At 41.7% G+C, this 26,051-nt stretch overlaps 1 protein-coding gene across 1 annotated transcript; it reads right to left on the reverse strand.

Annotated features, from left to right (window-relative positions):
- Window positions 1–1,239: 1,239 nt before the first annotated feature.
- LOC133799926 (uncharacterized) lies at window positions 1,240–1,796 on the reverse strand. Its single transcript, XM_062237914.1, has 2 exons — window positions 1,385–1,796; window positions 1,240–1,295 (listed from the first exon to the last, which is right to left on the reverse strand). Exons 1-2 carry the CDS (start codon window positions 1,794–1,796, stop codon window positions 1,240–1,242), a joined length of 468 nt encoding a protein of 155 aa, XP_062093898.1.
- Between the last annotated feature and the right edge of the window lie 24,255 nt (window positions 1,797–26,051).

Here is a 26,051-nt window from a genome sequence, read left to right on the forward strand (position 1 = left end):
CTCACCTACAATCTGAGGTGACTCATGTTTACGGTCCATAACTATATCCTTCCATACTAACTCCAGGATACCCTAGAGTCGCAATAGGCTTTGTGGCTTTTGATTATCATCTCTCACTTGCTAAAAGATTAGGTAGTGCGCATCCCGTTTTAAAATTTTTTGGTCTTAACACACATTCAACCATCTTGGATAGAATAACATGAGAGGTGGTGTAGAACTCATCTAGAGTCTCCACCTCAACATTAGCATCCATCGGATCACTCATCCATTCCTAATATCTTAACCTATCCATGCTGAAATAGTAGGATTCTTAGCCATTCCTACAAGATTTTCTTCCAGTATTTCATTGTTCATAGAGGTATATCTGCCGATTATCAATCACAGGTTCTATACCAATATCGATTGTTACTACAACTGGCACAGACCTTTCCCACTCAAGGTGTCAACCTCCACATTAATTTTCTCCAAGTAATAAGGATTTAATGTGAGTCCTTCACTAGTTCCTACTAGTGCCTTTGTCTCATGGTCAACACCCCTACGGGTGAAAAAAATGCTTTTATGTTCATGCTAGTATACATACTGCTTTTCCATAGGTGTCATCACCTCACCCTAACCGTGGGTATCCGACATTAGTTTCTAGACGCTAAGCCTACACTGCTCTGAACAAACTTAGTCTCTTAGGTCACGAACTCAAGTCTTAGTTTCCTAGGTTTTTTTATTCTCGGGGTATTGAGACTTGGCTTACTCCACTTTTGACAGGCTTAGTTTCCTAGGCATCCTCCACGAGGCGTGGTACTCTGCGAGGCTGCCCTAATTCCATGCCCCCCAAGTGATCGGAGACTAGTTCATATTCACTTTTCCAGGGCAGTGAGTGGGTGCTCTACGAGTAGTACATAAAAATAAATAAAACTAACAAATATAAGTAGGATCTCTAAAAAATATCGTGTTTTTTCTACATGGTTTCCATTAATTATGCTCAATGGCTACAGGGAGATTACAAGAAAAAAAAAATTATTGCTCATATCATAGGTAATACCACTGAAGGTGCTCGTCATTCCAGGTGTGGGGTATTAACTCCCCATTCAGTGGGGCTAACTTTTATGTCCCGGGACATACAACACTCTCAACTTGGTATGGCCCTCCCAGTTAGGTCCCAACACTCCCGTACCGGGGTCTCGGGTGGCTAAGAAGACTCTTTGCAACACCAGATCTCCGATCCCATACTTTTTATCCTTCACCTTAGAGTTCAAATGTCTGGCTACTTTCACGGAGCTCCTCCACAAGGTCCAGGGATTCTAGAAGTAAAGTGTGGTTTGTGGTTAGATCATATGTATCCCGTCGGTGCGTGGAGATTGCTGCCTCAACTGGGAGCATGGCCTCATACCCATAAGCCATAGAGAATGGCTAGTGGAGGTCCTGGCAGTGGTACGGTAGCTCCACAATTCCTTAGGTAGCTCCTCGGGCGAAGTGCCTTTTTCCTGTTCAAGCCTTTTCTTCATGGTGGCTTTGAGCGTCTTGTTGACTCCTTCCACTTGAACGTTTTCCTGTTGGTGGGCCATAGAGGAAAAGCCCTTCAAAACGGTGTGCCGCTGATAGAAGTCTACGATTACCTCACTGTCAAAATGCAGGCTGTTGTAAGAGACTATTTTCCTCGGCAGCTCATAGTAGAAAAAGATGTTCTTGATAACGAATTCTAATGCCTTCTTAGAAGTGATTGTAGGGAGTGGCTCAGCCTCAACCCACTTCGTAAAGTAGTCCACCGCCACTGTTACATACTTCAATCCTTTTTTTCCCATGGGAAATGACCCAATAAGGTCAATCCCTCAGACAACAATGGGCCAAGGACTAGTCATTTGGGTGAGCTCACTTGAAAGAGCTCGAGGTATATTGGCGAAGCGTTGACACTTGTCACACTTCCTGAGAAAGTCCATCGCGTCTCCGTTCATGGTGGTCCAAAAGAATCCTTGTCTCAAGATCTTCTTGGCGAGGCTCTGCCCCCCAGCATGGTCCCCGGAAAAGCCCTCATGCACTTCATGGAATATCAGATTGGCTTCCTGCCTTGATGCACATTAGAGCAAGGGCAAAAAATATCCTCGTCTATACATTTTGTTGTAAATGACACTGTACAGTGGCGCCTAGTAAAGCAGCTTCTGAGCTGTTTTCTTATCCTACAGTAATTCCCCTGAGACAAGATATTTCACTATAGGCTCATTCCAACCATGATGGGGTTATACTGCTTCTACTTTCTCGGGAGCTGAGATGCTTGGTGAAGCTAAGTGGTCAATGGGGACAACATTGATTAGCTCAACGTCCTTGGTGGTTGCAAGTTTGGCCAGGGCATCAGTGTTGGAGTTATGTTTCCGTGGCAATTGTCGAATGGTGAATTTTCTGAAGCTGTGTAGTATTTCTTGGGACTTCGCCAAGTAAGCGGCCATTCTTATTCCCTGGGCCTGGTACTCCTCAAGTACCTAATTAACTACAAGATTTGAGTCACTAAAAATTTCTTGGCTCTCGGCCTTGAGCTCAAGTGCTTCTCGAAGCCCAAAAATGAGCGCCTCGTACTCTACTTCGTTGTTTGAGGCATCGAACCCAAATCTAAGAGCGCTATGAACTTTATGCCCCTTGGGGGATACCAAAATGAGGCATGCTCTGGCACCATTTTCATTTGATGATCCATCTACGTGTAGCTTCCACATGGGGCCAATCACCAGTGCGTCCCCATATTTCTTGTCGTTTCCCCTGCATTCAACGATGAAATCCACCAGAGCCTGCTCTTTTATGGCAGTCCTCGGGTGATAGTTGATGTCAAACTGACTAAATTCAACCGACCACTTAAGGAGTCTTCCAGATGACTCTGACTTTTGGAGGATTTTCCGTAGGGGATGCTTCAAGAGGACCTTGATGGGATGTGCCAAGAAATATAGCCTTAGCTTCCGAGAAGCTACCATTAGGAAAAATGTCAGCTTTTCCATTAGTTGTATTTGGACTCCACTCCGAGGAGTCTCTTGCTCACATAGTACACGGGATGTTGGACGCAGCCTTCCTCGCGTACTAAGGCGGTACTAATGGAATTCTCTGAGACAGCCATGTAAAGTAGAAGGGGCTCTGCGCCTATGGGCTTTAACAAGATAGGTGGGTTCGTCATGTGCGTCTTCATCTGTTGGAACGCATGTTCCCACTCCTCCGTCCATTCAAACCTCTCACCTCCTTGAAGTATGTTAAAGAATGGAATGCACTTGTCAGTGGCCTTCGAAACAAAGAGACTCAGGGCAGCTATCCTCCCAGTGAGGCTCTGAACATCCTTATACTTTCAGAGGGACTACCAGGGCTTTGATCTTCTCGGGATTTGCCTCTATCCCTAATGCACTGACAATAAAGCCAAGGAACTTCCCAGAGGCAACCCCACAAGTGCACTTCTGGGGATTTAATTTCATCCCAAACCTGCGAATAACTAAAAACACTTATGCTAGGTCCTTTACGTGGCGAGGGGCTATTCTAGACTTGACCAGCAAGTCTTCTACATAAACCTCCATGTTCCGTCAACCTGTTCCTTGAACATACGATTAACTAGCCTTTGGCAGGTGACACCAGCATTCTAAAACTTAAAGGGAATCACTTTATAGCAGTAAACCCCTTTTATCAATTTAGAAGCTAGTGTGTTCTTGATTTGCGACATGCATGGAAATCTAATTATAGCTTGAGTACGCATCCATGAAGGACAATAGCTTATACCTGGAGGTGGCGTCGACCATCTTATCTATTTTCGGCAGCGGGAAACAATCTTTAGGGCAAGCCTTGTTTAGGTCAGAGAAGTCTATACGGTTCCTCCAAGTTCCATTTGGCTTGGGTACGAGGAACAGATTGAATACCCACTTGGGGTATTGTGCATCTTGAATGAACTTATTTGCTAGTAGCTTGTCTACCTCCGCTTTTAAGGCTTCTACCCTGATCTAGTCAAACGTTCTCTACTTTTGATGAATCAGAGTGACGTTCGAATCGAAATTCAAGGCATGATAAATTATATTTGGGTCAATGCCAGTCATGTCAGAGTGAGACCAAGCAAAACCATCTTGATTTTCCCAAAGAAAGCCCATTAGTGCTTCTCAACTTATGCCTTTAGATTCTTTCTATCCTTGGTCCTCCTTTCGAGAATGGAGGCATTGAGGGCCACTTCCTCGACTTCCGCCATGGGCTCGATAAACCTCTCTTCCTAAACCCGCGGGTCCAACTCGTTGGTTTCATGAACACGAACAACATGCACCTCCACCTCCTCGGGACGAGGCTGCTGGGGAGCCAATGCATCTACCACCATTACTAGTTGCCTGAGGGACACATTGTAGCATTTCCTCACCTCTTTTTGGTCTTCTATTACTGTGCCAATCTCCGAGTCCATGGGAAACTTCATGCAAAGATGTCAAATGGAGGTAACCGCCCCAAACTCAACCAAGGTCGGATGGCCGAAGATGGTGTTATACGCCGAGGAGAAATCTACCATTGTGAAGGTGCAATACTTAAAATATTGCATGGAACCTCTCCAAGCAGCACAAGAAGCTTGATTTGGCCCATCGGTATGAGACTTTCTCCTGAGAACCCATATAAAGTTTAGGTGACGGGGACAAGTCGCTTGTGGTGAACCCGATCTTCTCGTAGACTGACTTGAACAGGATGTTCACTGAACTCCCATTGTCCACAAGGATTCGAGCCACCATCTTTTTGGAAACCTAGATCTCGATCACCAAAGGATCGTGGTGTAGAAAGTGCACTCTCCGAGCGTCATCCTCAGAGAATATGATGGCTTGGTCATTCATCCTTGGCATCTGAGCTAGCAATTGGGCTAACACCAACACCTCATCATCATGGTTCAAGGCCCGCGCATACCTATTTTGAGAACCTTGGGAGGTGCCACAAGTGGGGTCCTCCAGAGATGATCCCTGCTCACCCATTCACTGGGGGGGATCCGTGGACTATCGGATGCTGCAGAGCTGCGAGCGCTGCACCCAGAGCCTCGGGGACTGCGGGTTGTGTAGGAGTTGCCATAGTTGGGGCCTGAGACTTGCATACTTCATCTCAAGTATACTGGAGGAGGTGTCACAGTTTGATAATGATCATGAAAACAACAAAACTTGTTGGGATCTCGCCTTTCCCTATATCGCTGAATGGGTTGTGGCTTCCGATAATGATCGTGTAATTCTTTGGCCACATAGATGTTCTCCTGAGAGTCCTCTAGGCCAGTATACTCGGAGTACATTGAAACGTACTTCTCATCAGGAGAAATTCCCTGTCCTGTGTGCACTGCCCCATTTCCCTTGGGCTTTCTGCCCTTGCCTTTACCCCTGCGTCTACTACTGCTGGGGGTTCGACTGGGGGAAGCGAACTGGGATGGAGCAGCAACTCCAGCACTGAATGTAGGCTGATAAGCATTGTATCTATTGGGAATTTCTCTATATCACATCAGAGCCGCACCGATACCAGTGGGTGGCACGACACTAAAGCCAGCTAGTGGGACGCTTGGACTGGACTGGGCTCCCGTCATACTTGGTTGGACAGAAGCGTAGGGTGGATAGTGGGTCCCTGAAGCCACGGGGCCATGCGTCATCGGAGGGGGAAAGGCGATGGGCCCCCCAAATGCTCTAATCTGGGCATCTTCCCAGCTGATATACTCTTATGCTCAATGAATGAAGTTGTCTAGCCTTTGACACCCTCTCCGCTTGAGGTAATCCCACAACGAGGAACTCACATGGATGCCAACCCGTAAGGCCATTAGCTGCTGGACATCATCAACCCTCTTGGTCCTTACATCTTCCTCCTTGAAGCACTTGATGTAAGCTTTGAGGGTCTCAAAGGGTCCTTGCTTTATGTTGGCCAAAGCTCACCTTCCGAGCAGCTATGAATTACCTTCGGAATGAAGATGATAGATGGTGCCACGAATGAATGGATTTCGGCCTATGCTTCGTAAACAATTCATTTTATGGTCCTGTCAAGGTTATCGGAAACACATGACATTTGGTGTCTTCAAAGACGCGATGCACCGACATCAACCTATTGAACATCGAAAGGTGGTAGGTGGGATCCGTACTGCCATCATAGGACGTGATGGAAGGAATCTTAAAGCCTCGTGGTAATGGGGCTTCTACAATGTGAGAAGCACATGGCTCCCCATCCTTATACTCCAAGTTAGAGTCATGGCCCTGACGTTGGGCCATTTTGACCATTATCCTCTTGAAGCTCTCTAACTCCGCTCGGAGGGGGTCACGGTCTTGGTTGACACTTTCTGTCAAGTTATCCCTCATTTGGGCATTGAGGCTGTCCCGGAGGTCTGACTAGTCCTTCCTCCTGGGTTCGCGCCCGAAAGCCTTGTTACACCTATGAGCATTCAGGCCTTCTCATAGAACAGTTTGGCCTTGGAATGTACCATTGCCCTCGGGGTATGCTACTTCCATTTCTCCGTTGGACTCAATGTTTTATCTGATAACCGAGATGTTCATGTCATGATCTCGGCTAATGGAGGTGTTTGGCCTGTTGCCTCCTAGGCCGTTATTCTTGTGGTGATGGCGAGGTGCTGGGGGGACACCACCTCCAGGCCTCACACGATCCGTATTGGCGCGCTTGGGCAGAACGCCCTGGGCTCCATGGGCACTGACGACCTGATGGTGTCCTCGGGCACCTAGGCCTTTACCCTTACCATCTGGCCTCAGAGCCTGGTTGTCTTTGGGGTTCCGACGAGCCATCTTTTTCTGGCGAGCAGGGTTGTCGTAAATCTTACCCTTGCCACGATCTTGTGACACAGGTAGGGCTCCAACTCCAGCTGGGTGCACAGGGGCACACCAGCTGGTGGATCTTGCACTACATCAGCCGGGTGTTCTGGAGGCACATTGGCATAGTCAACAGGTGGAACTCAACCTGGGTGCACATGTGGCACTCCACCTAGGTGCACAGGTGGCACGCCAGTTGGCTTCCTATATGGTACTTAACCAGGGGGTCCACTCGCAGCCATTGGGCCGCCAGAGTAGCCCTCACGGCGTTAAACATCTCCTATAGGGCAGCGATATTACCCTCTTGGGTGTCAAGTTTCACTTGCTGAGTAGCCACCTGGTCGTGGAGCACCACCACTTCTGGTGTCTCCTTCGCATCCATGGACTGAGGGTATTCCTCCTCATAATACTCGTCGTCCATGCCGTGTTATTCAGTGTTTTCTTCGTAATCTTCCACCATCTCAGGGAGGTACTGTGGTGTTGGAAGGTTGGTTTCTCCTCCCTCAACTCTGGCGGGAGGAGCTGCTTCGTTTGGTGCATTTCTCCGAGTGGTCACCATGACTATGTTCTTCAAACTTTCTTCAAGCTCTCAATGAAAGAAGCAAAATTTTGACTGCCTTTTTCGCTATCAACCTAATCTAAAAGTTTAAAGAAATTAACACAAAATTTTTACGTGGTTCAGGCTATAAAAGCGCCTTACTCTATGAGTCTTTCATTTTTAGTGAGCTTGAAGCTTGTTTTAATGGTAGTTCTCAGGCAGTGTATATATTGCAAGGATTTATAGAGGAGATAGCCCAGCCCTATTTATAAAGGTCGGGGTCAGTAATATTAATCATCTACCATTAATACAAAATCCCCCATTCTAGGGTGTTAATGCTGAATTAATACAAAAAGGACTGCACTAAATAGAGACTACGACCCATGCAGATTGCATGGGGCCCATTGCAGAAAGTTACGTACCAACTTTATGAGGAACATATTCCTCACTGCCAGGGTGCGACGCACGTTTGCCCATGTTAGGCGACATTGTGGGAAATGCCGATTATCGAGGGTACGTACTTGACACCATTAATCGAGGCTCACCAAAAGTTGTTAGATGATCCTCTTGTGACCCATACCCACAAAGACTGACACTTGGAAGCCACTCCAGGTCTGACGACCAGAATCCTAGACCAAATTTTCTTTTCAAAGCATCACCAAGGGTAAATTGGTCAATTTTCCCAAAGCCCCACTAAACCTCAAATTAACACCCTAAATTGTCAATGAAATTACTAACCCTAAAAATATTAATATTTCTTCCAATAATGCTCCACTAATTACCCCACCTACGCAAAATTTCCAAAATTCCCCATGGCTCACCCCTAGTCGAGTATAAATCCCCGTTATGACTTTTCCACCAAACAGTTCTAAAGGATCGACTCAAGCTGAATATCCTAAACATATCCACATAATAATGTGGTTGCAATCACGTAACACATACCATTACAATTATACCCTCAACAGGTCAAAATTACAAAAATACCTTTTATAATGAAAACGGGCCCACAACCATATTTAATACACATAAACAAGCATAAGCGGTCATATCATAATATAACTCACATATTCCACATAATTACACATATATTCAATTAAATTCACATAACTCACAAATAAATCCAATTATGTCCTCCCAACACGCTAATCAAGGCACAAGCCTTATTAGCAAATTTGGGACATTATAGCTGTGCACATACTTCAAACATTGCTATGTAGAATTGAAAACAAAACAACTCAGATTAATAAGCTGAAGAGATGTAAAGTGTCTCAAATCCCTTGTCATCATCCTTGTGTTTGTAGTACTTTATAAGATGTTGATGTAAACAAATATCGTTATAGATGTAACAAAGTATTGTTAATGTAATGGTTATTAGAACACTTAATATGTTTAAATTTAGATGAAAGTGTCTTTAGTTTGATGTAACCATGCGTTGTTACCATATTGTTTCACAACATCTTTTTTCATTTTTTATTTTAGTCCCAAAATATGTTTTTGGTAGGTAAAATATATATTGCATACACATTATTAATTAATTCTCTCTCCCTCTTGAAGCTCTTGTCGATAACTATAAGTAATATATTGTTTAATGCATGCAAAAATTGACATGAATGAAAGAATACATGATCGTTCGAATAAGAATTAAATTGTTATACTGTCAATCTATAGTCATTTCTAGTTTGTAAGCAACAATTTCAGTATAATAGTCGAAATCCAAACTAGAATAACACATATATAAGGCTGATGTTTAAGTACTAAAATTAACTTGCAAAAGATAATACTCTTTCTCTTATCTTTTCCATTTTTATTCATTTTCAATAGTATAATGTTTTTCTCAATACAAGAATCAATATATATATATATATATTACAAAAAGCTATATCATATAAGATTCCTAGAGCTATGTTTGTGTTTTGACATTTTCAACAAGCCCCCATCAGGAACCCTATGTTAATTTTAGAGTGACTTTCATCAATGTAAATGCTTAATAGAAAAGTTTCATATTCTTTCATAATTGTATGATTATTCTCTGCAATAATTGTTGTTCAATGAATGTAAATGTATGTAAATACCCGACTAATTTAAAGACCTCAGACTTTCAACAACTACTAATACATAACTACTATCTCTTGAATATATACATAAAATAATCAAACTTTATTATTAATACATAGAAAATCCAAAAAAAATATATATATGGGATCCCATTTTCATATATAAAATAATAAAGAGAATAAAATCTTTAATTAAAATTTAAATATTTAATGTACTAAGTGCGGAAACTTTAAAGACATAATTCAAAAGACTCAAAAATAACAATGTCATCCTCGTTGATCCCATCGGTTCATTTCTTTAGTTCCTCGCCCGATTCACAAGCCAAAGCCGCCTCCGATCTGTCCCGCCTTCCATGTTCATTTTCCTACACAATCTAAATAAAAAAGAATGAGCCTAAGGCCAAGTAAGGAAAAACTACTAAAACATAAAGCATAAAACAAAAAATAGACTTCAATATTAATGACCATTAACACATTATCGTAGTATGTGATAAAAACTGATATAGTCCTCTTATTTTAACTATTATTTTAGAGGTAGGTTTAGACATAACTTATTCTACGATAACAATAAAGGTCTCGGGATTTGCTATCTAAGCAAACAATTTCCCAAGTGACTAAAGACATAAAAACAAACATACAAACACATTGCACATAAAATCTAACTTATTTTCCTTATCAAAATCAAGATATTGGACAAAAGTGCGGGATTGGAAACTTCTAAAACTAAACATTAAAAACCATAATTTTCCTAAAGAAAATAAGATGAAGAGAAGAACTAAGACATCGGAATAAAGACTTACCGAAAATCTTAAGTTTCAAAGAAATCAAGTACCTAACCAAAAGACATTATGATGACTTAGGATTTGAATTAAAAGAAAAGAATAAGAAGAATAGAAATAGATTAGATCTAAGGATTAACAATACCTTAGATAGCTAGAGCTTCGATCTATACCATAATCACCGAAATCACACTATAACTTACTTCCCAAGTGAATAGAAAAGCTTAGATTTGAAAGCTTTAACCCCAAAACACTAGTGTTTCTCTATAGAAGGAAAATGGCAGCTTGGAGGCTCTGAGAAGTGTTTGAAAAATGATGCAAATAACTGAGTGAAGGGTCCTATTTATAGGATTCAAGGAGTGAAACTAAATCCCACTAAAATGAATAAATATGGCACTTTACGCTCGACATATGCCCATAACTCGGTCAAAATCATTTAAGAACAAGTCCAAGATGTTGAGGATTGATTCTAGCTTCGGATTCCATGAAAATTCAAAAGTGGCACACACAGTTTATATATCGCCCACTATAGGCAAGGCCCCGTGGTTTCGATCATCCACACTCGACGTGTTTTTCCGTATTAGCATAGGCGATATATCTGCTTACACTTATGTAAAGCGCCCTATTCTATTACTTTATAAAACGCCTCTCATTTCATAAATAATTAGAAAATACAATTTAACATATGAAATTCAGTGGGGCCTTGATAAAACATGCAAGTTGGGCCCAATAGTTTAAAATAAAAATAAAGTGTTCTTATGCATCATTTAAAGAAAAATAAAATTTAAGTCCCACTGAAAGATTTAAACCTAATGTCCATAAAATGACTCTTTAAAACTCAACGCTTATGTTGATCATTTATTTGTTCATAGGATACCCCCATGCCATACACACAGAGACGTTGAAACTCCCCACATCACAGTGCATGCCAAAGAGAAACCCTATTTATTACCTGAAAGGGGGAAAGTAAGGGCGTGAGCTAGAAGCCCAGTAAGGAAGTACAAACAAATACAACAATATTCAAGGAAACACAATAAGAACATATTCATATCGTAAAACTCATAACATATCATATCATTTTCCTTTCATAATCATATCGTATCACCTTCATAGTCATAATCATAACATACATCATAACCATACATCACAATCATACATCATAATTATACCCTTTGTGATCATGACACCACTATTTTCCATGTCACATCTTGAGGTAACTAGTAAAATCATAAAACTGGAAAGACCTCCTCTGTGAGGTAAACAGGATATCAGGTCCTTGAATAACCTCGGCGCGTCTACCCTATGAGTTACGTCATCCCCTTAGTAACTCCCTTGTTGTGTCGCATTCAGCACACTAGCAAACCTTTGCGTTTTCATGCAACATACAAACACATGCAATCCATTTCACATATAAACATAGGAAACACATGTTGCATCATACTCATCATAGCATCTCAAGATAGAATTTCATATTTCATATTACATGGTCAATCATCATACATAGCCATAATTTTTCTCATAACAAACCAATGTTACCATTTCATATCATAAACATAGAAATTCTATCTAACTTCCTTACATCAGGTCCGAGCAAAGCAAAAATAAGAAAACTTCACAACGAGCTTATAATCATAATCAAACATCGTCTCTTAGACGTGGTAGAAGTTGCCAATAATTCCAAACGTACACATTTTCACATAAAATCACAAAAGAATAATGCTAATTCTACCTATTAATCCTTCATAGTTACAAAGTAAAAACTATATGTTTGAACAATAGGCATATTTTTTAACGTCAAAATATATTTGAATGCGACATGCATACGTGGGAGAGTTGTTAAAAAGTAACGTTTTAAAATGATAATTCCTACATGTTTATTTCTTATTTTTTTAAATAAAATTCAGCAACATTATTACTTTACCATTATTTGTTTCCTTAAGTCTCAAAGTTTGATTAAACCATTTAATACACTATTTTTACTTTAAAAGAATAATTCATTTTATTTTCTCATAAAATAATAGTCCCATTTATTATTTTAAATAACATAGAAAATAACAAAACTTGTAGTCATTTAGAAAATATTTAATGAATTTCTTGTTTCCTTTAGAAAATAACTTTTCTTCTAAATTAATAAAAATTACATGATTAAATGTGAGAATTTATAATTTAAAATGTGGAAAATATATTTTCATTTATAATATATAAGACTTGGATTATTTAGGTGTAAGACTCTTAAATTTTGAACAAAACTATTATTTTAACCTAATAACATAAACTTTCAGCAACTATTTATTTTGCTTAAAAATCATAACTTAATTTAACCAAAATATTTTTCTCATTTAAATTAAAAAATTGCACTCAAATAATAATGTGAAAATTCATGGTTATATTTTAAAAATATCACTTTTACATATACATAACTTATGGCATAATTTATTTGATGCACTAACCTTATTTATTTCATTTAAAATACATTTCTTATTTTTAAATAAAAAAATTCCGCAACAATAATTCATTCAAAATCACAAACTTAGATAAAAATCACATTTTCTTCATAAAAATCAGCATGTGTTAATTCGATTCAAAACACATTTAAATTTGAAATAAAACTACTCCTTTATGTACTTTAATCAAACATCACCAGAGGCATCTCATGTGCATTTTAACACATTGTTTCACCAATTATATACAAAAATCAGCAAGCATAATTAACATGGAATTCATCTTTAACTCATGCTTTTCAAGAAACTCAAACCATAACATTTATGTATCACTAAATTATCATTTATAAACGACCCAAGACAAATTCTCAATTTAACCAATTACCCTAGCACGTTTCTAATGAGTATAGGTGACACAAAAATAAAAACCACACAACATGCATCAACACCCTATAGGTCGAACCCTCATCATAAACATTTTATGTTTATTTGCATTTTTACAAGAATGTTTATAAGACAACATTATCACAACACCAAACCAAACTTATGCCCTAGCATGTGTCTAATAGCATCCTTGCATTCTTGTTACATAAACCATTTGATTCAAAATAACCATGAAAACATAACCATGAGATTTCATACTTCATGTATAACCAAAAATTTATATTAATACTTGCATATATACACCACACACCTAAGCATACAAAAGCACATAAAATCATAGAGCTCACACGCCTAGGCCAAAACCCCTCATGCATAAAAAAAAAACAACCATTCAACCCAAAATAAAAAATAATAATCAACCAACAAATGAAAGGAAAACAAAACAATATACCATTACCAATCACCAAACTATAACCTAAGAAATCATAACAACAATAGGGCTAGAGATTCTATTACCTCTCTTGATTGTAGAATCAAGAACACATTAGTGACAAGAATCCAAACTATGGCCACCACTTGTTCAAGCCTAGGGTTTCGAAACCCACATAACGAAGAGAAGAAAAACCACAACAACCAAGAACAACTTAGCAAAACACAAGAAACAAATGAGGAGATGATCTAGAAATCACAAATACAAGAATACATACCCTAGGATTGTAATCCCTTTTTCTCTTCTTCTCCTCCTCCTTCTTTCAATTCTCTCTTCCTTTCTTTCTCTCTCTATCTCACACTCACTCTCTCTCTCTTCCTATCTCTATGGCCGACGACTACCAAGCATGAAATGGCCTCTTCTTTTCTTTCTTTCCCTTTTATCTAACCTAAGGCAATAACTAGTCCTAATGAAAAAAATGTAAGTTTCCTCTTTGTCTTTATTTTCATTAATTTTATTTTTTATTTTCTTTTTTTCTTACTTAGAGGAAGTAAAGAGTGCATAAAAGAAGACAACTATTCTTCCTAATTTAGCTATAATCATCCAAACAACTCACTTAATTTTCAAACCAAAAAGGGAAAAAAATCCTTCATTCCCACTATAGTCCACACGCCACTTCTCTTCCTTTTCTTTTTCTTATTTTCTTTTTTAATTATTTTAATTAAATAAAATAAATCAAATCAAAGAAAATAATGTGTAGGAATTTCTATTGCATGCTCACCATGCAACCACTCACATGCACACACCCAATTGCTAAGGTACATCACTACCTACCATGCACATTGGTGAATTTAACCAAAAATCATTTTCTTATTTAATTAAATTAATAAATAAATAAAACAACTAACAATTAAATTCACACAATTTCTACCAAACAATTAAAAATAATTTTTAACACTTAAGAATTAAAAATAAAACAAAGCACAAAATTAATAAATAATAATAAAAATATTTAGTGCACTACAATATACCCTCCTCAGGGTATCTTTCTCTCATGTCTTCCTCCAACTCCCATGTTTTTTCTCGTTCCGTACTATTCTTCCACGGGACCTTAAATAATGGAATCCTTTTAGATCTCAGTTCCTTAATTCCCTTTTCGATAACACGCTCGGGATGTTCATCGTAACTCAGGTTTTGCTTCAGTTGTAACGACTCATAACTCAGAACATGAAAGGGATCTGACACGTACTTACGCAACATCGAGATGTGAAAGATATTATGTGTTTCGGCTAGTACTGGGGGCAGTGCTAAATAGTACGCAACTTTCCCAACTCTATCCAAAATCTCAAATGGGCCTATATTTCTTGGGCTCAACCTCCCTTTCATCCAAAAACACATAACACCTTTCATTGGCGAGACTCTCAAGAACAAAAACTTGCCCACAGAAAACTCGATGTCCCTTCTCTTAAGGTCCGCGTAACTCTTATGCCTACTTTGAGTGGTAAGCATTGTTTGGAGAATTTTCTCGATCGCCTCGCTAGCTTCCTTAACTGCCTCAGGGGCTAATATCTGCTTATCCCTTACCTCATCCCAGTGCAATGGAGATCTACACTTGCGCCCATAAAGCATCTCGTAGGGAGCCATCACAATAATGGATTGATAGCTATATTATTGGAGAACTCCATCAGAGGTAGATATTGACTCCAAGATTCTGAAAAGTCTAATGCACAACATCTCAACATGTTCTCTAGAATTTGTATAGTCCTCTTAGACTTCCCATTGGTCTGGGGATGGAAAGTAGTACTAAACTTCAACCTCATATCCATGGCATTTTGTAATCCCTTCCAAAAATTTAATGTGAATACTGACCCTCGATCAGATATTATTGACTTTTGAACCCCATGAAGCCTCACTTTCTCGCTCACATACATCTCTGCATACTGGTCCACCAAGTAGGTGGTCTTAACTGGTAGAAAATGGGCAGACTTAGTGAGCCTATCCACTATTACCAAAGCAGAATCATGTTGTTTTGTGATCTTAGGTAACCCTACCACAAAATCCATTGCTATATCTTCCCATTTCCATTATGGAACGTAATGTGGTTGAAGCAGCCCTGCTGACCTTTGGTATTCTTCTTTTACTTGCTGACATGTTAAACATCTAGCAACAAACTCAGCAACATCCTTCTTCATTGTAGGCCACCAATACTATTATCCCAAAATTTCAGTTCGATGACGTGGAAATCAGAAGTGACAAGTGGCAATGCATGGTCAGTAAATGGCACATTAATAGTCCATAAATGTGTTGGCTCTTCAGAGTTGTGATAAAGTGATCTGACCGATCTGATAGAATTTATGTCCGAACGGTGAAGATTTTTTACTGACCAGTTAGGAGTTTGGCCGACCAGTCAGTCGTTTTGACCGACCAGTCATCTGTTTTGGTCGACCACTCATCTATTTTGGCTGACCAGTCATCTGTTTTGACCGACCAGTAAAGTGTTTTGCTAGACCAGAGATGTGTCATGCTAGACCAGAGGAGTGCTAGAGGAGTGCTTTGCCTATACTGACCAGAGGTGTGCTAGAGGTATGCTTTTCCGACGAGAGGTGCATGCCTATGTCTTCAGTAACAGCTTCAACACAAATCATTCTTAACTACCGCGGGAATCTCTCAGATATCCTGGAATAATAGCTATATTATTGTAATTTAAATTTATTTATATTTTATTAATTAAAGTCTGTTGGAAGAACCAAGGACCCGGTCAAAGGGAGATATCTGATGTACGATCCATGAGCCTATAAATAAATGGCTCATGGCATCATTTGGGGGGATCTGATCTTTTTAAACAGAGAAAAACTCTCTCGTTTTGAGACTTTGAGACTGTTACTTGGGGCATTCTTGGGGAATTTTCTGAGAGAGTTTTGAGAGAGAAACTATGTATTTTTCTACTTACACTTAAGAAACTCAGTTGACTCAAGTTCATCTGATCTTAAGTGTAGGATATATATATCACAACTCCAAGTGGATTAGGCTATTACCAATAAATTGGGGCTGAACCACTATAAAATTATCAGTGTCGTATTTTTCTCTTGAATGTTTATTGTAGTTTTGACGTCTACTCGTCGTTGGCCAAAATCGTGGTCAACATTTTGGTGCTTTCATTGGGAGCCTGAAGAGAAGAAACACTAGACTATCATATCAAGATGGCGCCTAAGAATACCAATGTGGCATCCAAAAATTCAGGCACATCAATAGAGCCTGCTAGATCAGAAGGTCCTGGACTGCAGAACCCAGAGACTAAGCCCAGGGTCTTTCTCGAGGAGACCACTCCACAAGTTGAACAACTCCAGGAAGCAATAGGCACTTTCCAAGAGGAGATGATGCAATTCAATGCTCGGCAGGAGTCTTTTGCTGAAGAGATGGCCAGGCAGAGAGCTGCGTTAGAGCAGCAAAGGCATGATATGGAGGCCAGAAGCGAAGAGATCAAACAACGACAAGAGGAGGAAGACCGAAGACATCGCGAAGCAGCACTTGCTTTAGAGGCAGCTACCCAATTGGCCCAAGCCAATGCTCAAGTTGCGGCATGAGCAGCCGCCCAAGGAGCACAAAAGGACAACGCTAGTTAGAAGTCCCCTGCTGGAAGGACAGACTCTCGGGGACCTGACCGAAGTCGAAGCAATCAGACTGGTCGGGCAGATGACAGAGTCCACTCTAGAACTACATCAACACAGAGGGCAAACTCTAGAACTCCCTCCAGGAGCCACCGATCAGAAACTTCGAGATCAGGAAGTCACCGATCGGGTAGTAAGAAGACCCCACCCAGGCAGGATCATACCAGAACTCCTCGAGATAAGGGAACTTCACTGTTCAAAGATGGACATGGTCGTGATGAGGCTGATAGTCACCACACCGACCACTCAAAGGATAAAGAAGAAAACAACCCACAAGGAGGAAAAGACTGCCCGGGACAAACCGAAAAGCCTCCACTGCACCCCGACCAGCAGCGTAGTAGGAGAGAGAAAGTCCCGCGTAGTAAGTCCTCTAAAAAATCGAAGAGTACGGTGTTCGATCGGGCAAGAGAGCATGCTTCCCGGAAGGATCTAAGGGACGTTATCACCAACAAGAGGAAGACTGTCTTGGTCGAAGGGCAAAATCTGAACCGCCCTGCCAGTCAAGTAAAAATACTTGATGACAGTGCACCAGATGGTAATGCACGACTAGGCGGTCAAGACCTTGGAACTTCGTCAGTTGCACTAGCCATCCAAGCCCAGCATGATGTGCTAATGGCTGCGGTGCAAGGTTTATCAAAAAGACCTTCCGGGATGGATGCGATAGACCACCGGAGTGGCAGCCCATTTTGTGCCCGGATTAGAGCAGCCCAGCTGCTGGAAAAATATAAAGCACCGGTGCTGCTAGTATATATAGAAAAGGCAGATCCCATTAGACATGTCGGGAAATTTGAGGACCAGATGGAATTGCTCGGAGTAAGTGACGATTATCGGTGTAGAGTTTTCCCGACTACATTGTCAGATACTGCCCAGGAGTGGTATTGGAAGTTTAAGTTGAATTCCATCAGCTCTTGGGAAACATTTAAGAAGGAGTTTTGTAGACAATTCAGCGATGCCAGGACTCCACCAGTTTATGCCAACCACTTGGCAGATATCAAACAAGGAAAAGATGAGTCTTTAAAGAATTATATACAGAGATTCATGAGAGAAGCCAATAGAGCAACTGCTGTAGGAGACGAGGGGAAGATGGTTCCCATATCCGCTGGGATAACTTATCAGAGCCCTTTGCGTGATAACATACATAGAAATCCAATTTTAACACTTCAACAATTTCTTGACCGAGCAGACAAGTATCTGAAATTGGATGATGCAATCGAGAAAAAGGAGAATGGCATAAACAATCTGGGCAGATCAGCTGACCCTCCTAAGAATGGTGGGAACAATCACAATGGTGGAAAGAAACGTGGGGATAACGGATTTGACCACCATGAAGAAAAAGCTGTGCCGCGGCACACCATCGCAGACCCAGATTTCTGGGTTTTCCTTCGCGTTTTTCCCGAGCCTAACTCACTCCAAATCACCCCAACTTCATACCCAAGCCCCAAAACCTGTTTGAAACCCCACATAGACCAACCAACAACTTTTAAACACTATAACCCAACTCAACTACACATTTACCCACAGAATTCACACCTAAATTCAGATTTAAACCATTGAACCAAAGCTTGAGAAATGTGTAAACCAGCCCCTTTAGATTCTTAAACCATAACAGCTACGAAAATTTAAACATGATACACTCTTACCTCAGTCAAGTACTCAGCTTGGATTCTCCCCAACTCTAGCTTCAAATCACCTTCTCCTTTTGATTACTCCAACTCTAAATTCATGCAAAACCAGCCACCAACTTGCTTAAATTCATATTCATCTCTAAAAATTCAGACTTGAAACTTAAACATATTATAGCCAAATCCTTACCTCTGAGTTTTCTTGGCCTAAGCTTGGTTGATAACCTCAATCACCCCCTTGATTCTCCTTCCAAGAGCTAGAGTTCAGCTTCTCTTTTCCTTCTTTCTTCTGTTATATTTCTAGGTCTCCAATATTCAGCATAAACCAACTCCCAAAGTGTTATACGTAAATGTTATTCCTTCAGCTCAAACTCATCTACTAACTGCCAAAATACCATTTTAACCCTCCATTAATATCACTTACTAACTAGACCTCAAGGGCTTATTTGTCCTTTCCCTAATTTTGCAATTCTACCACTTTCCCAATAAAACCCGTTACTCTCTATAGTTACCAACAGTTACGCAGGTTACCAAATCACCAGTTACCATTATCTAGTTTCCTAGATCCGTCTTGGCACGTGCATCACGTTTGTATCACAGCACCCACACAGTACAATTCACATATCATAATTATCACATAATATAATCCACATAGTCATATAACATGCTTAAAATCATAATCATACATCTTAATCATAATAACCACACATAATTCCCATCTTGCCCTCCCGGCACACTAATCAAGGCCCTTAAGCCTTATTAGTAAATTTGGGTCGTTACAACTATCCCCTCCTAATAAGAATTTCGTCCTCGAAATTTACCTAAACAACTCCGGATACTGATCTCGCATAGTTGTCTCAAGCTCCCAGGTCGCCTCCTCGACCTTGCTGTTTCTCCACAGCACTTTAACCAAAGGAATTGTCTTATTTCGCAACACCTTGTCTTTCCGATCCAAGATCTGAACTGGTTGCTCATCATAAGCCAAATCTGCCTGTAACTCCAAATCTTCATGCCTCAATACATGAGTCACATCTGAAACATACTTCCGAAGCATAGAGACATGAAACACATCATGAACTCCAGACAACGATGGCGGTAAGGCTAACCTGTAAGCCACCTGACCAATCCTTTCCAGGATCTCGAATGGTCCAATGAACCTAGGGCTTAGCTTGCCCTTCTTACCAAATCTCCTCACCCCTCGCAGAGGTGAAACTCGAAGAAAGACGTGATTACCAAGCTGAAACTCCACATCTCTGCGCTTAGGATCAGCGTAGCTTTTCTGTCTACTCTGTGAAGCGAGCATTCTAGCTCGAATCTTCTCTATGGCCTCACTTGTCTTCTGAACCATATCTGGCCCCAAATATCTCCTCTCACCCATCTCATCCCAATGAATTGGTGATCTACACTTTCTGCCATATAACATCTCATAGGGAGCCACTCCGGTTGTTGACTGATAACTATTATTGTAGGAGAACTCAATCAACGGAAGGTACTTACTCCATGAACCCTCAAAATCAATCACACAGGCTCTGAGCATATCCTCCAATACCTGAATCGTCCTCTCAGACTGTCCATCAGTCTGAGGATGAAAAGCTGTACTAAACTTCAACTGAGTCCCCAAAGCTTTCTGCAGACCTCCCCAAAACTTGGAAGTGAAGATAGGATCTCGGTCTGACACAATCGACTTAGGAACCCCATGGAGACGTACGATCTCTTTCACATACAACTCAGCGTACTGATCCATAGTATAAGTTGACCTCACTGGAAGGAAATAGGCTGACTTGGTGTATCTATCCACTATAACCCATATTGAATAATGAAACCCTACTGTCCGGGGTAGACCTCCTACAAAATCCATAGTAATATCCTCCCATTTCCACTCAGGAATACCCAAAGGCTGAAGCAACCCTGCTGGTCGCTGATGCTCAGCTTTCACCTGTTGACAGGTTAAGCATCTGGCAACGTACTCTACTACATCCTTCTTCATCCCGGGCCACCAATACAAAGTCCGTAAATCCTGATACATCTTCGTGGTACCCGGGTGAAGCGAGTACGGCGTCGTATGAGACTCATCTAATATTTCTCGTCTAATCCCCTCGTCAGCTGGAACACAAATCCGCCCCTGATACCGAAGTAAGCCAACCTCTGAAACAGAATAGTCCTTAGCTATTCCTGCTAAAACATCCTCTCTAACTCCCTGTAACTGAGAGTCTGTCAACTGCCCCTCTCTGATCTGCTCTAGCAAGGTCGACTGTAGTGTAATGTTGGCCAACTGGCCCACTATCAATTCTATCCCCGCTCTAACCATCTCATCAGCTAACTCCCTTGAGATCTGAGCGGAGCTATACAACTGACCTGGACCTCGGCGGCTCAATGCATCAGCCACCACATTGGCTTTTCCTGGATGATAAAGAATATCACAATCATAATCTTTCACCAACTCCAACCAACGCCTCTGTCTCATATTCAGGTCCTTCTGCGTAAAGAAATATTTCAGGCTCTTATGGTCGGTGTACACCTCGCACTTCTCCCCATAAAGATAATGCCGCCAAATCTTCAGAGCAAAAACCACTGGTGCCAGCTCCAAATCATGAGTAGGATACCGCTGCTCATACTCCTTCAGCTGTCGTGATGCATAAGCTATCACCTTCTCATTCTGCATCAGCACACAGCCTAAACCCAACCTTGACGCATCACAGTATACCACAAACTTCCCTTCCCCCGAAGGCAAACTCAACACTGGCACTGTAATAAGTCATCGCTTCAACTCCTGGAAACTGCCCTCACACTTGTCTGACCAAATGAACTTTAGATTCTTTCTTGTCAATTCTGTCATCGGTGCTGCTATCTTCGAGAAGCCCTCTACGAACCGCCTGTAGTAGCCTGCCAAACCAAGGAAACTTCGCACTTCTGAGGCGTTCCTTGGCCTCGGCCAATCTCTAACTGCTTCTATCTTAGACGGATCTACTTTAATCCCATCTGCACCTACAATGTGTCCAAGGAATGTCACTTCAGGTAACCAGAACTCGCACTTCTTAAACTTAGCATACAACTGATGCTCCCTCAACCTCTGAAGAACCAATCGAAGATGAAACTCGTGCTCTGCCTCTGAACTGGAGTACACTAGGATGTCATCAATGAAGACTATAACAAACTGATCCAGAAAATCTTTGAACACTCTGTTCATTAAATCCATAAAGGCTGCTGGGGCATTGGTCAAACCAAAAGACATGACCAAGAACTCATAATGCCCATAACGCGTCCGAAAAGCTGTCTTAGGTATGTCCTCATCCTTGATCCTCAGCTGGTGATAACCAGATCGAAGATCAATCTTTGAGAACACCATCTTACCTTGCAACTGATCGAACAAGTCATCAATCCTCGGTAGGGGATACTTATTCTTAATAGTTAATTTATTCAGTTCCCGATAGTCAATACACATTCTCAGAGTCCCATCCTTCTTCTTAACAAACAAAACTGGAGCACCCCATGGTGAATAACTAGGTCTGATGAACCCTATATCCAGAAGTTCCTGCAATTGTATCTTTAACTCTTTCAGTTCCGCTTGTGCCATCCTGTACGGTGCCCTCGACACTGGCTCTGTCCCTGGTGCTAACTCAATAACAAACTCAATCTCCCTACGCGGCGGCAACCCAGGCAAATCCTCAGGAAACACATCCAAGAACTCACAAACCAGTCTGGTCTCCTCCGGTCCAACTGGTGAAACCTTGGTGGTATCTACCACACTAGCCAAGAAGCCTATACATCCAACCTGTAGCAAATCTCTGGCTCTCAACGCAGAAATCCTGGGTACGCGGGGTCCACGCACCGCTCCCACAAAAACGAAGGGATCCTCACCCTCTGGCTCAAAAGTCACCATTTTCTTTCTACAGTCAATGGTAGCTCCGTATCTAACCAGCCAATCCATACCTAAGATCATGTCAAAGTCCTCCATACTCAACTCAATCAAGTCCACTGACAACTCTCTACCATCAACTAACACTGGCAGTGCCCTAACCCATCTCTTAGACACCACCAGCTCTCCCGTAGGCAATATAGTCCCAAACCCTGAAGCTCTAACCTCACTAGGTCTACACAATCTATCAATTACCCTATCAGAAACAAATGAATGCGTAGCACCAGAATCAATCAAAACAGTAAAAGAAGTGCCAGCACTAGAAAGCTGACCTGTCACTACCGAGGGACTAGCCTCGGCCTCTGCCTGCGTCAAAGTGAACACTCGAGCTGGAGTCAAGCTATCCACCTTCCCTGCCTCGCCCTTCTTCACCGTTGGACAATCTTTTCTGAGGTGTCCCACCACCCCGCATACATAACAGGCCTTAGCCTGACACTCGCCCAAATGGCGTCTCTTGCACCTTGTGCATTCTGGGTAAGTCCTCCACGAATCGCCGCCTCCCCGACGGCCCCCCTAAAAACCCCGACCTCCTCTATCAAACCTAGGAGCAATTGGGGCTTCAGGAGTCTTTCTCTTCAAATCACTGATACCTCCACCTCTACTAGAACCAGAATATAGAGGCACCGGCCTACGGCCCTCTCTTCTTGCTGCACTATCCCTCCAAATCCTATTCTCTGCTTCCTCAGCAGTCAGAGCCCTTTCCACAGCTTGGGCATAGGTGGTCACCCCAGGAACTGTAGTAATCCTTACATCCCGGGCTATCATGACATTTAGCCCTCTAACAAATCTGTCTAACCTGGTCGCATCGGTAGGAACAAGATCCGGTGCAAACTTTGCAAGTCTATCAAATTTCAAGGCATACTCCATAACAGTCAAACTGCCCTGAACAAGGCCCACAAACTCATTCACCTTTGCTGCCCTGACGGCAACATTATAGTACTTCTGATTGAACAAATCTCTAAACTCCTCCCATGTCATTGCCGCAATATTCCTAGTCTGTGACGCCACCTCCCACCAGATTAGGGCATCCTCTCTCAACATATAAGTGGCACAGGCCACCCTATCATGTCCCTCTACTTTCATATAATCAAGTATAGTGGTAATCAAGGTCATCCACTGCTCAGCTTTTAGTGGATCTGGCCCACCCTCAAAGATCGGGGGCTGCTGCTTCCTGAACCGCTCATACAACGATTCCACTTTATTGCCAACATCGACAGGCTGTACCACAGGTACCAGTGCCGATGGTCCAGCAGGGGCAACACTCCCAGATGGAGCTTGCTGCAACATTCTAATCAACTCATCTTGGCTCTGAAGCCTAGCTTGCATTTCTGCCATTAACTGCTGCCAGTTCTCAGGGACTGGCGGAGGGGTTGGGCCCTGATCATCCTCTCTAGCCCCAGACCTGCCGGCTTGTCGTGTAGATTTCCTTGAACGCATATCTATTCAAGTCAATCTGCAAACAACGACTCGGCAATTAGGCTAAGATGACAGGGAGATAATCTCTCCACAATCCACCACCGAAACTCCAATCATTCACAAGCAAGCAAGTATAATAATTTATCCAGATATTCATCCACATGCACAGCAATGCTAATAAGCACGCCTCAATAACATCATGCAATAGTCAAGGGCCAGGCCCTATCAGAATCTCATGCTCCCTATTCATCAAACAGATATCAACATTCATATCTCACTCAAATCATTTAAACACATAATCATGCATATACAGTTACCAAACCCTGAGTTGAGCTTGTCTCCCGCAGCGAATGTACATACCCAGCCAGTCTTCAGGACCCATAAACCTAGGACGCTCTGATACCAAGTTGTAACGCCCTGGATAGCCAAGACCGTTACACTGTGTGTTTATAAAGTGCCAAACCTGCTAATCTAGTATTTAAAGTAAAAGCGTGTTACTTAAATAGTAGAGGAACTAGGGTTAAAAGAGTTTTGGTCTCAAAAGGTACGTTTTCATTACTAAACATTGTTTATGTACATGGGATCCCAAAAATGACAGTTTAAAAGCCATTTACAAAAGTTACAAAGTCTATATACATCAACAGCCATACTAAGGCAAAATGAGCAGTTAGGTAATCTCCGTCCTGACACACTTCTCGACCGTGGTGATCGAACGGCTGGCTATGTACATTTCACCTCGGAGCTCTCCACCTCAGGCCTGGTCCAGCTTGCCCTTACCCTTACCTGCACCACGAAGCACCCGTGAGCCAAGGCCCAGCAAGAAAACACAGTAATAACAGAGCATGAACAATTAGCAATCAACTCAGTTACTCATACAGCATCTCACAAATTCAAGTATATCATCATTCAAGTATACCACATACAAAGCATTTCAACTCATGATACATATTGCACAGACGATAACCAGGGCTAGCGCTCACAGGCCGCTCCCTCTGTTATCCTATTGTTTCTGGCTCTCAGTGGCCAATTCGCGCCCCGTGCGCTAAAAATCATGAACAGTACTCTTAGACCGCTTATACGTGTCCCTTGGCATAATACCAACGATGACACAATACAATTCTCGGGAGCACTTAGTCCCACCACAATCATACATTCAGGTGCAGTTTTCTTACCTTTCAATTCACTAGTTTCCAATGCCACGTAGCCACAAGCACGGTCCTCTACCCCGAGCCTCTTCAAAGTCCTAATCACAACACAAATATAATATTCTTTGTCATTAACCAATCCAAGACTACCTTCCCGGTACCTAACCCACACTCTCAGAACCCCCAAAACCTTAGAACAACACCCCGGAGACATCCCCCGAACCCCCGGAGCAAAGGCCAAAAATTGCAAAATGTAACACCCTGAAATTTGCCTTGTGCCGCGGCACCCCACACCAGAGACCCCTAGGCCGCGGCAAGCAAAAGCTGTGCCGCAGCACACCATCGCAGACCCAGATTTCTGGGTTTTCCTTCGCGTTTTTCCCGAGCCTAACTCACTCCAAATCACCCCAACTTCATACCCAAGCCCCAAAACCTGTTTGAAACCCCACATAGACCAACCAACAACTTTTAAACACTATAACCCAACTCAACTACACATTTACCCACATAATTCACACCTAAATTTAGATTTAAACCATTGAACCAAAGCTTGAGAAATGTGTAAACCAGCCCCTTTAGATTCTTAAACCATAACAGCTACGAAAATTTAAACATGATACACTCTTACCTCAGTCAAGTACTCAGCTTGGATTCTCCCCAACTCTAGCTTCAAATCACCTTCTCCTTTTGATTACTCCAACTCTAAATTCATGCAAAACCAGCCACCAACTTGCTTAAATTCATATTCATCTCTAAAAATTCAGACTTGAAACTTAAACATATTATAGCCAAATCCTTACCTCTGAGTTTTCTTGGCCTAAGCTTGGTTGATAACCTCAATCACCCCCTTGATTCTCCTTCCAAGAGCTAGAGTTCAGCTTCTCTTTTCCTTCTTTCTTCTGTTAT

Source organism: Humulus lupulus, chromosome 9, assembly GCF_963169125.1.
Source record: "Humulus lupulus chromosome 9, drHumLupu1.1, whole genome shotgun sequence".
NCBI classification, from domain to species: Eukaryota; Viridiplantae; Streptophyta; class Magnoliopsida; order Rosales; family Cannabaceae; genus Humulus; species Humulus lupulus.

What these genes read in the sequence shown, in the direction of transcription:
- LOC133799926 (XM_062237914.1), bottom strand. Translation starts at nt 1,796, where the DNA reads ATGGGAAAAAAAGGATTGAAGTATGTAACAGTGGCGGTGGACTACTTT. An exon ending in CCATTCTCTATGGCTTATGG is followed by an intron (nt 1,296 to 1,384) that starts GTATGAGGCCAT and finishes CTTTACTTCTAG; the next exon opens with AATCCCTGGACCTTGTGGAG.